The sequence below is a fragment of the Urocitellus parryii genome (assembly GCF_045843805.1).
Source record: "Urocitellus parryii isolate mUroPar1 chromosome 12 unlocalized genomic scaffold, mUroPar1.hap1 SUPER_12_unloc_3, whole genome shotgun sequence".
NCBI classification, from domain to species: domain Eukaryota; kingdom Metazoa; phylum Chordata; class Mammalia; order Rodentia; family Sciuridae; genus Urocitellus; species Urocitellus parryii.
The window spans coordinates 559,092-571,767 of NW_027551760.1; the positions used below are offsets into that span (position 1 = coordinate 559,092).

The window sequence follows — 12,676 nt, forward strand, 5'->3', positions numbered from 1 at the left end:
GAGATGGAGCCTCCTGTGTGTTTGGGGGGAAGGGTGGGCGGGGCCTCCCACTTGGCCGCGGGTTCCGTGGTATTTTATACTTGTCTTCTTACCAAACAGGGCTGGGAAAGGTATGAGGGAGGGAATGGAGAGGGTGGGCATGCTGTGGATACTGGCATATCCTCTCCCAGCCCTGGGAAGAGGGCTCTCCTAACAGTGTAACTTATTGTGTCCCCACGTATTTATTTGTTGTAAATATTTGAATATTTTTATATTGACAAATAAAATGGAGAAAATAAAGCTGTGACAGGGATAAGACATTTGGGCCAAAGCCCATCTATCAGGGTACCAAGAGGGAAAGATCCAGGCTGGATGGGGCTTCCCACCACAGTCCCAGGGCATCTGCCCTTTCCGTGGGCCCTTTTGCCTGTGTCCTTTGCCAGAGGGGACAGCCCAGACTCCAGTGTTTTCCCACAGTGGTGCCTACAGGGCTGGGAAAGAGACCAGGGCCACAGCCCCTCGGGAGCCAGGCTTGGCTCCTGGCCAAAGGGAGAAGTCAGGGCAGGGGTGGGGAGGGGCCTGCCTTCCCAGAACTCTGGGGAGGGTGAGTGGGAGTCAGGGGGCTGAAGGAGGAGTCCTAGAAGCAGCCTAAGGGTGTGTGGACAGTGGTTGCTTGCAAGAGGATGGATCAGGGAGGAGAGATGCAAGAATGCCAAGTCTTCAGTGCCCCAACCATGTAGGGAAGGAACTTCCCCTCCTGCCACCCAGTGTGTTCCAAGCCCTTCTCTTGGTGAGAGGGTGGTACAGGGTCCAGATGTTCCATGAGACAAACAACAGGCCCTAGCTTGGATTCATTTCTGAGTGCTCCTGACGGGTTTAGACACCACGAGCTCACGCCCAGGAGCAGAGGCAGTGGAAAGGCAGTGCAAACGAGGTCTCCCTACACACCTGACTGCTTGATCAGGCTGGCGCCCTGGGTCTCCTCGAGCGTGGGTTGAGAAGGCCAGATCAGAAGCGTGCTACACTCAGCACATGGTCTGCCGATGACAGCCCAGAGGATCTCTTGAGGGACACACGAGGATTGATTTCAGGGTCACAATCCCAGCTACTCAAAAGACAGGTGGCATTCTCGCAGGTTGTAGGCCAGCCCGGGAGACCCTGTTTAAAAATATTTAGGACTGGAGGTGCAGCTAGGTGGTACAGCACTGCCGGGTTCCACTTCAGGTGGGGGTGACTGAAAGAAACTGAGGCCCTGGCCTGCCCTGCCCTGCCCTCGTGGCTGCACCCAGGCGCAGAACATGTTGTCACCCGCTCCCTAATAGACTTTTAAGGAAGGGGGGCGGAATCCGGGGCCTTTCGGGCGGCCACTGCGCCGCCCATGGTCGGCTTGCATTGGGTGGTGCGGGGAAGGAGGCGTGAAGGACCGCGGAGCGCTCCCGATGACCGCTACCGTGGGGATCTGGGTGGGTGGAGGGCAGTAACGGAAAGAGCTGGCGAGGCCTCTAAAGGGCTGGGTTCTGGAGAACGTGACAAAAGCTGCTGGCGGGGGCCAGCTGCCTGGTCCCCATACCCTACAAGGCGCGGCAGCACTGCCCGCCCTCCCCGCGGCGTCCGGCACTCCCTTGGCGTCCAGCCCCGGACCCGAGACCGCCACTCCGCCGCCCACCGCTTAGCCTCGCGCGCCCTCGCGCGGCGGCGTCGGAGCGCGGCCCGGCGCAGCAAGTCCCGCCCCGCCTCCGCATTGGTTCTTGAGCAAAGGCCTAGACACTGCATTGGTCAGCTCTGGAGAGGGACGGGACTCTGGAGACAGTCGCTGGCGCCGATTGGTCAGATTGGGGTGGCGGGGTGGGCACTGCGTCCGCCCTCCTGGCTCACTGAGGCCTGGCTGGCGACCAGCGAGGCTGGGATGGCGGCACCGCGGCCCTTCGCGGACTCACACTGCTGCTCACGTCCGGTGGCGGTGCCCGGCGTGCAGCAGACGCTGGAGGAGATGGACTTCGAGAGGGGTGAGGCGGCCGCGCGGCCCCAGAGTCCGCCGGCACGGATACGGGGCAAAGGACCGAGCCCCGCGCTCCTGGGCCTGGTGCCAAAGGGCTGCAGGGCGACAGGCGCACAGCCCCCGCGCTGCTGGGAACTGCAGACCCCGGCGCGGGCGCGTCCCTGGACACCTGGTCTCGCGTGGAGCCGGGGAGTCCGAGGCATTGGTTTCCATAACTTTCCCAAGTGGCATGGCAAGGCCTGGCTCCTCACCTGAGAGAGACAGTCGCTCAGGGGTTAGAGGACCAGAGTCTTCTGCTGGGGTATCGTGCCCACCTGGAGGGCATGGGGCATCAGGCCTGGGCCGCGCGGCGAGGGGATTTGGCCCTGTTGAGCCGGCGAGCGTGCCGTGCCGGCCGGTGTAGAAGCTCCTGCCGTGGCAAAGAGCGCGAGGCGGGTGGCCACGTCCCCACCTACCGGTCCCAGATGGTCCAGAGATCATGCTGCTAGTAAGGAAGGCTGGGAGCCGAGGTCCCTCTTCTGTTCAGAACCACTGTGCTGCGTGCTGTGTCACCTGGAAGAGGCAGGTTCTGCAGTCATAATAACGTTGTCGCCAGGTGGTGGCTGGGTGCTGCCGCCGCTCATGCATTCATACTTCCCCATGGCCAGGCAGTGGCTCCTGCGCCTGCTGCATCCTCTACCTCTCCTGCCGCCACCCGTGCTCCTTCAGCGTTTTCTCCTCTCCACCCAGCAGCGGAGAAACTTTTTGAAAATACTCAACCAGATCATTGCAGTTCCCGTTGCTTTTAGAATAAATCCAGATTCCGTATAGTGGCCCACAGAGGTCTGGAGCTGATGTCACCTTCTCCACTTCTCACACTCATCTCAGTTCCCATCCTTGCTTTCCTCCATTCTTGTTTTGGTTTCTCAAAGATACAAGACCTTTTCCCATGAAGGTCATTGCACTTGCGGTCCCATCTCCTTAGAGTGACCTTCTCCAACATTTAGGCTATCTAGTACTTTGTTTTCCTATGGCAGCTCCGTGTCACCTCCTCATAGAGGCCCTCCCAGAACACTCTATTCTAGGGTTCTCAAGAGAGGACAGTTCTACCTCCTGATACATTTTTTGGTTGTTACATGGAAGGGTGCTGTATACATCCCCTGATGCCCACATCAACTCCCCACCACAAGGAATGTTCCCCACCAGAAGGTCAGTGCTGCTATTGAGAAAGAAAACTTGTACTGTCCAAGGCAGGGCCCTTCCCCTCTAGGTAGCTCTGAAACAAACACCTGTCACCTTGCTCTCCTCAGAGCATTATTGATACCTGACATCATTTTGCTTATTCATTTGTTTTCTATTTCCCACAATGATAAAATCTTTATCAATTTTGTTGTGTGAATTTTCCCCCCTTCAAATCGTATCTTTTCTTTGGGTTCATTTTTCTTTCTTTTTCTTTCTTTTTTTTTTTTTTTAAAGAGAGAGTGAGAGAGAGGGGGACAGAGAGAGAGAGAGAATTTTAACATTTATTTATTTTTTCTTAGTTCTCGGCGCACACAACATCTTTGTTGGTATGTGGTGCTGAGGATCGAACCCGGGCCGCACCCACGCTAGGCGAGCGCGCTACCTCTTGAGCCACATCCCCAGCCCTGGGTTCATTTTTCTTCTTTCAAAAGTACTTTTTTTTTTTTTTTTTTTTTTGTACTGGGGATTGAACCCAGGGGTGCTTAACTACTAAGCCACGTCCACAGCCCTTTTTTTAAAAATAAATAAACTTTTTTAGTTGTAGTTGGACATAATACCTTTATTTTATTTATTTTTATGTGGTACTGAAGATCTAACCCAGGGCCTCACACGTGCTAGGCAAGCGCTCTATCGCAGAGCCACAACCCCAGCACCCCAGCCCTTTTTTATAGTTTATTTAGAGACGGGGTCTTGCTCAGTTGCTTAGGGCCTGGCCCAGTTGCTGAGGCTGGCTTTGAATTTGCAATCCTCCTGTCTCAGCCTCCTGAGCTGCTGGGGTTACAGGTGTGTGCCACCATGCATCGCCAAAAGTACATAGTTAATAGCTGCTTGATAGTTTTTTCAGGGAAGATGCTGTCTGTTCCTTCCCCTGCACTTGTGATAGCTTAGCTATGCATAAAATTCGAGGTTGACAGGTTAGGTTTTTTCCCTTAGTCCTTTGAAATATTATTATTTATCTGTTTGTATCTGCAACAGTTGTTAAGACTGCTGTAAATCTGTTTGTTGGTCTTTGATGCATCATGATCTTTTCTTTTTGATAACTTTTAAATGTTCTCTGTATTTTTTTGTTTCTATTTTAATTATTTTAATTTTTATTTTTTGATACTGGAGATTGAACCCAGGAGCACTCTACCACTGAGCTACATTTCCAGACCTTTTTGTTTATTTATTTACTTTGTGGTGCTGGGTTTGGACCCAGGACCTTGAGCATGCGAGGCAAGCCCTCTACCAACTGAGCTATATTCCCAGGCCCTTTTTATTTTTATGTGGAGACAGGGGCTTACTAAGTTGCTTAGGGCCTTACGAAGTTGCTGAGGCTGGCTTTGAACTCCTGGTCTTCCTGCCTCAGCCTCCTGAGTTATTGGGATTACAGGTATGTGCCACCACACTCAACTTAGATTATAACTTTTTAAAATTGGTGCGTTATAAATATACATAATAGTGGGGTTCATATGCCACGTTTGTATGTGCACTAATTTGATAAACCTCTGTATATAATATTCTTTTTTAAAAAGTTTCTTTAGTTGTTGCTGTACCTTTATTTTGTTCATTTATTTATACATAGTGCTGAGAATCAAACCTAGTGCCTCACACATGCTAGGCAAGTGCTCTACCCCTGAGCCCCAGCCCCAGCCCCATATATAATATAATTAACTTGGGGAATAATGAAGATTTAGGTCCTGTACCTCCAAGTTGCACAGGTCAGGGTATCTGGTTTTGGGAGGGAGTTTCTTCTGCTTTTATTTCTTCATGCATCTATTCAAGTGATGCCTTTTCTCATTTCCTTTGTTTTGTTCGTGTGTTACCTCGTCAGAGAGGCCATCCCTACCCACTGCATACAGCCCTTCCCTGTCTTCTTCAGAGCACTTAGCACAACCTGACTTACCAAGTATACAGAATACTAGGTAAACAGGTATATACATGATTATATGGATAGTTTTTGAACATAGGTGTATAGCAGATTATGCATACCTATATATAAGGTATATAAACATACATATACATATATTATTTTCATCTTTCTCCTTTAATTAGAGTGTAATTACTCTGTAGTATCATGCATGCCTGTAATCTCATTGACTCCAGAGGCTGAGGCAGGAGGATTGCATGTTCCAGGCTAGCCTGGGCAATATAGTGAAGCCCTGTTTCAAAATTTTAAAAAGGGCTGGGGGTATGGCTCAGTAGTAGAGCACCCCTGAGTTCAATCTCCAGTACCACCACCAAAGAAAAAAGAAGAAAGAAAAGTTCCATAAAGCCATTGTGTGTCGGGGGGATTAGGGTTATTTTGTCAGCTGACCCCTAGTGCCTACAACAGTACTAGGTACATATTAAGTACAAGTTGAGCATCCCTTATCCCAAATACTTGGGACCAGAAGTGTTGCAGATTTGAGATTTTTTTTTCTGATTTTGGAATATTTGCAAATATTTAAGATATTTGGGGAATGGGATCCAAGTCTAAACACAACATCCACTTATGTTTCTTTCACATAAACTTTATTCACATAGCCCTGAAGGTAATTTTTTTAAAAAATTGTATTCTTTTTAGCCTGAAGGTAATTTCATACAATATTCTCATTAGGCCTGTTTTCACTGCAAACCATTATGTGAAATCATGTGTAGAATTTTCCACTTGTGATGTCCTGTCGGCACTCAAAAGTCTCAGGTTTCAACCAGGCATCATGATGTACACCTGTAACCTCAGAGACTCAAGAGCCTGAGGCAAGAAGACCACAAGTTTGAGGCCAGCCTCAGCAACTTAGCAAGGCCCTAAGAAACTTAGCAAAATAAAAATAAAAGAGCTGGGGATGTGGCTGAGTGGTTAAGTGTCTCTGGGTTCAATCCCCAGTACAAAAAAAAAAAATAGCGGAAATGCTAAGAAATCCTGTCATCTGCCCTGCTTAGGACCGTGGCTGTCTTTCTGCAGGAATCTGGTCGGCAGCCCTGAATGGAGACCTGAACCGAGTGAAGCACTTCATCCAGAAGTCCACAGACCCCAGCCAGCCCGACTCTGCTGGCTACACTGCCCTGGTGAGCCTGAGGAGCGCACGGTCAGAGGAGAGGAGGGCAGTGTTCACCTTGTATCCTCACAGCCCCAGTGTGGTTAAGTGTCCCTAGAGGCCAGCCTTCAGTGCTCCTGGGGGGGGGACCCTGTAGGAAGCCGCCCAAGGGAAGGAGGTGAGGTCATGGGGGGTGCCCTTCCTGTCTGTCTTCTCCAGAGGTCACAAGGTAAGTGTCTTCGCCTGCCTGCACCCATCCCCATGGTGTGCTGACTGCCACCAGCCCAAAAGCAGCAGGCCAGCCAACCACGGTCTGAATCGTTTCATTGTCATTGTCATTATTATTGTTACTGTTTTTGTGTGGCCAGGGGTCACACCCAGGGCCTCACACAAGCTAGGCCTATGCTCTACTCTTGAGCTCTGCCCCAGGCCAGACTTCCCTTATTAAGCTGATTATCTTTGTCACGGTGATGGAAAGGTGACTGACATTTTATGTTCCCTATATTTCAGCAAAGCTTCCTGTTTGTTTTTTTTTTTTTGGTACTGGGAATTGAACTTGGGGATGCTTAACTACTGAGCATATCTCCAGTTTTCTTTTTAAATTTTTTTTATTTTGAGACCCAGGGTCTTAAGTCACTTAGGGCCTCACTAAATTGCTGAGGCTGGCCTCAAATGTACAATCCTCCTGCCTCCTCCTCCCGAGTCACTAGGATTACAGGTGTACACCACCACATCTAGCTGCAAAGTTTCTTTTTTAAGCATCATGTGAACCTGGATGTTTTAATTAGTATAAGAGCTTTACATCAGGTATTTCATTTTATTTTCATGACCGTCTTATGAGGTGGGAATGTTTATCCCAGTAGGAGAAACTGATGCTAGGATGCACAGTAGCAGGTGGTCCCTAAGCTGGGCCCCCGTTGCTACAGAGCCCATGTCTCCCCCACCACCCTGTCACCTGCCTGGGTCCTGCTGTCTAGCCACGGCCTCTGTCCTTGCAGCACTACGCCAGCCGCAATGGGCACTATGCTGTCTGTCAGTTCCTGCTGGAGAGCGGGGCCAAGTGCGATGCCCAGACGCACGGGGGCGCCACTGCACTGCACCGGGCCAGCTACTGTGGGCACACTGAGGTTGCCCGGCTGCTGCTCGCACACGGGTCCAACCCCCAGCTGGTGGACGACGATGGCATGACCAGTCTTCACAAGGTGCGTCCCTCTGCCACTTGTAGAACTCGCTTTTTCTTATTATAAAGGTTAACGACATCTTCATGGTAGAAAACATGGGGAACGGGAACGTGTAGAGGAGGAAGTGAAGAGCACCTGAAGCCTCAGTGTGTGCCAACTCCCAAGGATCAGCACCATTTCCCAGCCTTTTTCCTGTGCACACCACGGACGTGAGCCAGGTGCTCAGCTCTCTGTCCTGTGGAGCCCTGAGGGGTGCTTTTCTGACACTCCCCCCTCCCTGCTTGGCAGCCCACTTCCAGCTCACAGCCACGGTGGTGCCATTAAACTCCTTTGACCAGAAACGCCTGTTCTTGTGGGGAAGAGCCTGAAGCCAAGGGTCTGCCCCTGGTCTCCGGGTGCCCCTCCAGGCAGTTCTCGTGCGTCTTGCAGAGGGGTCTCAGCAAGAGGCCCGTGGATGTGAACCCATTCACCTCCTGTCTCCACCCTGGTTTTCCCACCAGAGCAATGGTTTCCAAAGAGTCTCATCAAGCCCTGCCCTCTTTGCAGTCTCCAGAAGCTCTCTTCCCAAGTCCAGAGCCAAACCGCCAGGCTGGCCAGGGTCGCCTACCCCTGCCGCTTGTCCTGAGCTCTGCCTGCCTCGGCCCCTCTCATGGGCGCTGGCTGCCGTGGCCCAGGTGTTCTGCTGCCACACGCACAGGGAGCATCTCGGCAGGACGCTGCTGGGGTGTGCTTGGCTGTGTGGCCCACGGCTGGCCGCCTTCAGCTGCGGCGCTGCCCCTTCCCTCGCCCACAGTGAGAACCTGGGGGTAGGTATGTAGAGACGGTGATGGACATACGTTTTTGGTTTTGTTCGGTGTGTGGTTTTTTAAATGGACTTTGCAAACATTAGCACTTCATTTTCCGTAAAAAAAAAAGTTAGGTGGGACCCCTCACAGCTGCTCCCGGCACAGCGCCACCCAAATTGAGGCAGCAGAGCCCAGAGCCCTCAATCTGTGCTCTCCAGGGGCATCTGCAGACAGAGGTTTGGATTCAAATTTGGAATGGTGGTCGCTGCTAGTATTAATTCTGATACCTCTCAAAAGCCCCTGTCGTCACCCACCGGTGCAGTGGCGCTCACCTGTAGTCCCCACCACTCAGGAGGCTGAGACGGGAGGATCACAAGTTCACACCCAGCCTCAGCTACTTCATGATGTCCTAAGCAACTCACTGTGACCCTGTCTATAAATAAAATACCAAAAGGACTGGGGTTGGGGATTTAGCTCAGTGGCAGAGCACTTGCCTGACAGGCCCCAGGCCCCAGGTTCCACCCCCAGCCTGGGGTAGAGTGGGGAGAGCTCAGACTCCAAAGCCAGACCCACCGCTTGGGGTCCCAGGCTGCTCTGTGACCTTGGGCAAGTTACTTAGTTTATATCAGCTTATGTTTCTTCCTCTGTGAAGTGGGATGAACATGGTTCCTGAGGGTCAGTGAAGGCTAAATGAGATCTTTAATGTGAACCACTGACCTCTGTTGTCTTTTGGAGGAGGTAGGTTAGATAGCGATATTTAGAACAGGGTTTTCTGTCTCAGAAAAGAAGGAGAAATGGGGACAGCCACTCTGACCTTCCATCCTGGAGCCAGAGGCTTTGACCGTCATGACATCTCACAGTGACCTAGACATCTCACAGTGACCTTCAGACGTGGTGTGTCACCCCATGGATTAAGCTCCCCTCAGCTGCTCCTTTGTGATATCACCCCTTTGCCCTGTTTGGGAAACACCCTCTGTGTGTCCCTTCTCTTGCTCTGCCTTTGGGTGGGGCCTTCCTAGATGTCAGTCAACCTGCCGACAGCAGACATCAGGAAGCTGGACTCAATCCCCTGAAACCGACCCCTGGCCTCATTTGAATGGCTTCTCCTCAATAAAAGTGGTCAGCGCCCTCCCTCTCCCTCCCCCTCCCTCTCCCTCCCCCTCCCTCTCCCTCTCTCTCTCTCTCTCTCTCTCCCCCCCACCCATAAGGTCAGAGGAGCCATTACAGGACCCCAAAGAAAAAGGTATCTCCTCTCTTGTGTGGTTATTTCGTGCAGCCCAGTTCCCCTGGAGTGACTCTGTGTGCTTTAGTTGTGAGGAACGCGACAAAGTGGGGCCTGGGCCCCCGTTTCTCTGCTCATTTCCGTTCCTGGGCAGGGCTGTGTCCATGTTCTCTGCCCAGGCTCCCAGCGCCTGGCTGGAGATGCCTGCAGGTTCAAGGTTCTGTTCTTGTTCTTAATGAGCAAGTCTGTCCAAACAAGAGTGGCCTTGGCAAAGGAAGCAAGAATAACAGGCTGGGCACCCCACCGGGCGCATACAGGTCCTTGGGTAGTGGGAGTTAGGGACCTCTGCAGCCAGCAGCACCTCCATTTCCAGGCCTTGTAGGAGTGAGGAACACTCCTGGAAGTGGAGCCAGGCACAGGCCCAAGGAGCCCTTCTGAAACCCCTGTCTCCACAGGCAGCCGAGAAGGGGCACGTGGACATTTGCTGCCTGCTGCTGCAGCACAGCCCCGCTCTGAAGGCTGTGCGCGACGGGAAGGCACGGCTGGCCTGCGACCTGCTGCCCTGCAACAGCGACCTGCGTGGCCTGCTGGCCAGCTGAGGCCCCCCTGCATCAGGCCGCCCTTGGAGGGACACTGACAGCTGTCCAGGCCCCTGCCTTGCCCAGCACCCAGCTGCAGGCAGGAAGCTGTGGCTGAGACCCCGAGAGCCCGCGTGGCAGGGGGAAGTGTGGCTAGAAGTGTGGACGCCTGGACAGAGGAGCATATTCTACGTTGCTGTCACATGAACGGCCACTCATCTGGAAACAAATAAACTCGTGTCCTTACCTCATTCAAGCTGAATTCCAAGAATGAAAGACCTTGATATAAAAACAGAACTAGCTGGGGCTTGCTCACCTGTGACCTCAGCAACGTGGGCGCTGGGACAGGACAACTTGGAGGCCAGCCTCAGCAACTTGGTAAGACCCTGTCTCAAAAATGAAACCCCCCAAACCAGGTGAATACTAGAGGAAAACCTGACGAGGTGATGGAGCCACTGAGGATCTTGGCCCAGCCACGTTACCTGTGTGGCTCCAGTTTCCAGGGCTGTGAGGTGAGGATCAGAGGAGAGCGTACTCAGGGTGGCTCTGGGGACTGAGCAGGTGAATCTGGGGGACGCATCTGAGGATCTGGCACACTGCCCACAACTTACAAGAGTGCCCAGTTCCAAAGCTTTGTCCACACTGGCTTTTATAAAACAATTTCACTGACCCTGGTAATCCAGGGAGTAGGAAGTCTCCTTGGTTCTGTTTTGTTTTGCGTTGCTAATTACTGGCGAGACTTGCACACCTGTCTCTGAACTGCCTGCCTGTGCCCATTAAAAATTTTTTTTTGGTGGGGGGGGGGCGGATTGAACTCAGGGGTGCTTTACCCTGAGCTACACCCCCAGCCCTTTTTTACTTTGAGATAGGGTCTCACTAAGTTGCTTGGGGCCTCACTAATTTGCTGAAGCTGGCCTTGAACTTGTGACCCTCCTGCCTCAGCCTCCTGGGTCTTTGAGATTATAGGCAAGCATCTTCAATTTTTTTTTCTTTATATTCGTAGGAGTTGTTTATATTCTGGTATCGACACTGTTTTGCAGATATGCCTTTTTTTTGGAGGGGGGTCCTGGAATTGAACTCAAGGGCACTCAACTAACTGAGCCAGCCTATTTTGTATTTTATTTAGACAGGGTCTCGCTTAGTGGCTCACCGTTGCTGAGGCTGGCTTTGAACTCGCAGTCTTCCTGCCTCAGCCTCCAGAACCACAAGGATTACAGGTGTGCGCCACTGCACCCAGCTTACATTAATTTTTTAATTTTCTTTCATATTATCACTTGTCTTTGTTGGTATCTGTTCATAGGAACTGGTACAGTCACTGTGGATGGCAATTTTGCAAAATCTATTTAAATAAAATGAGCAGGGCCAGTAATCTGATTTCTCTGTGCCTACCTAGAGAGATTCCTCCATGGATAAAAGATGTCTTTCGGTCTGGGGTTGTGGCTCAGTGATAGAGCGCTTGCCTCGCATGTGCAAGGCCCTGGGTTTGATCCTGAGCACCACATAAAATAAATAAAAGTTAAAAAAAAAAAATGTCTGTCTACAGAGGCCTTTTCAGAGAGCCATGGCGCTGGCCTGCACGTACAAGGCCCTGGGGTCGGTCCCAGACTGTAGAGAAAACACAACAGCAGCAGCAAACAGCAGTGGGGCATGAGAACCTGGGTGTTCAGGAGAAGGGGTGCTACCCAGGGTGCCCGTGGGGCAGGGGCATGTTCCTGGAGTGCGGCGTGTGCTGGTGTGTCCACGGCACAGAGTCTCTAGGAACAACAGGGCACGAGACACAAAGGAAGGCAGAGGCGTGCACTGAGCCAGCACTGTGGCTTCCCTGGGCCACCGAGGCAGGAGGGGCTCATCCGGGGGACTTGGGCTTTATGTTTGGATTTTCTGTAAGGAAGAATTTGTTTAAAGTTAGTGCTGGGGATCTTGATGACAGAGCCGTTAGTTTCAGGGGGTGGACTGGCTTTCTGCTGAGGACTTCAGATGAATCCTGTTGGCTCGGACGCCCTGTCCCCTGCTGTCGCAGGAGGTGGAGGCCGAGTGGACAGCAGAGGGCACAGCTGGCATCTGACTTCCTGCCTGCCCTGGCTCTGCCCTGGGAAGCCCTTCCCTCCTCAGACCCTGGAGAGTTTGTCGAAAGAAGACACCCCCAGGCCTCAGAATCGGGTCCTTCAGAAGCTCTGGGTTTCCCCAGTTCCCCAAGGCCTCTGCAGCCTTGGGACCACGGGCCTCCTCGGCCACAGCTCCCCCTTCCTGTTTTGGTCACCTCTGATGCTGTGGCTCCGATTCTGGAGCCTTATTTACCAGCTATCTGGTTTCCTTTCAAAGGTCAAGGCAGAGTTCAGCACAGCTGGGCGGAGGGCACACGTGGCTTCTGAAGGAGATTTAGGACATTTGACGAGGCAGAGGGGTCTCGGGGTCACCCGCTAACTGGAACCTGCAGCCTCAGTCCCTTGTGCCTTTGGAGGGGCCCGCCATGTCCCGAGAGTATCTGGTGGGTCCTGCCTGGGGGCACGGAGGACTTCTACAGGGCAGAGGACCCATGACCGCCTCCAGGTGATGGGGCTGTCAGCTGAGGTGAGGGAGGGACGGAGGAGGAAGGGTGGCCTTGAGACTGGGCCATCGCGTGGGACCTGGGTCCCTCTTGGAGAGGCCACGGGGATTCCTGAGGCAGTAGGTCAGCCTCTGCTCCTGTCCCTCCTGAGGTTTCGGGAGGACTCT

At 52.5% G+C, this 12,676-nt stretch overlaps 1 protein-coding gene across 1 annotated transcript; it reads left to right on the top strand.

Annotated features, from left to right (window-relative positions):
- The first annotated feature begins 1,881 nt into the window (after positions 1-1,881).
- Positions 1,882-11,389, top strand: Ankrd39 (ankyrin repeat domain 39). The gene is made up of 4 exons (XM_026414082.2): positions 1,882-1,985; positions 6,123-6,226; positions 7,194-7,397; positions 9,839-11,389. The coding sequence occupies exons 1-4, from the start codon at positions 1,886-1,888 to the stop codon at positions 9,980-9,982; spliced, it is 552 nt and encodes a 183-aa protein (XP_026269867.2). The 5' UTR covers positions 1,882-1,885; the 3' UTR covers positions 9,983-11,389.
- Positions 11,390-12,676: the final 1,287 nt, after the last annotated feature.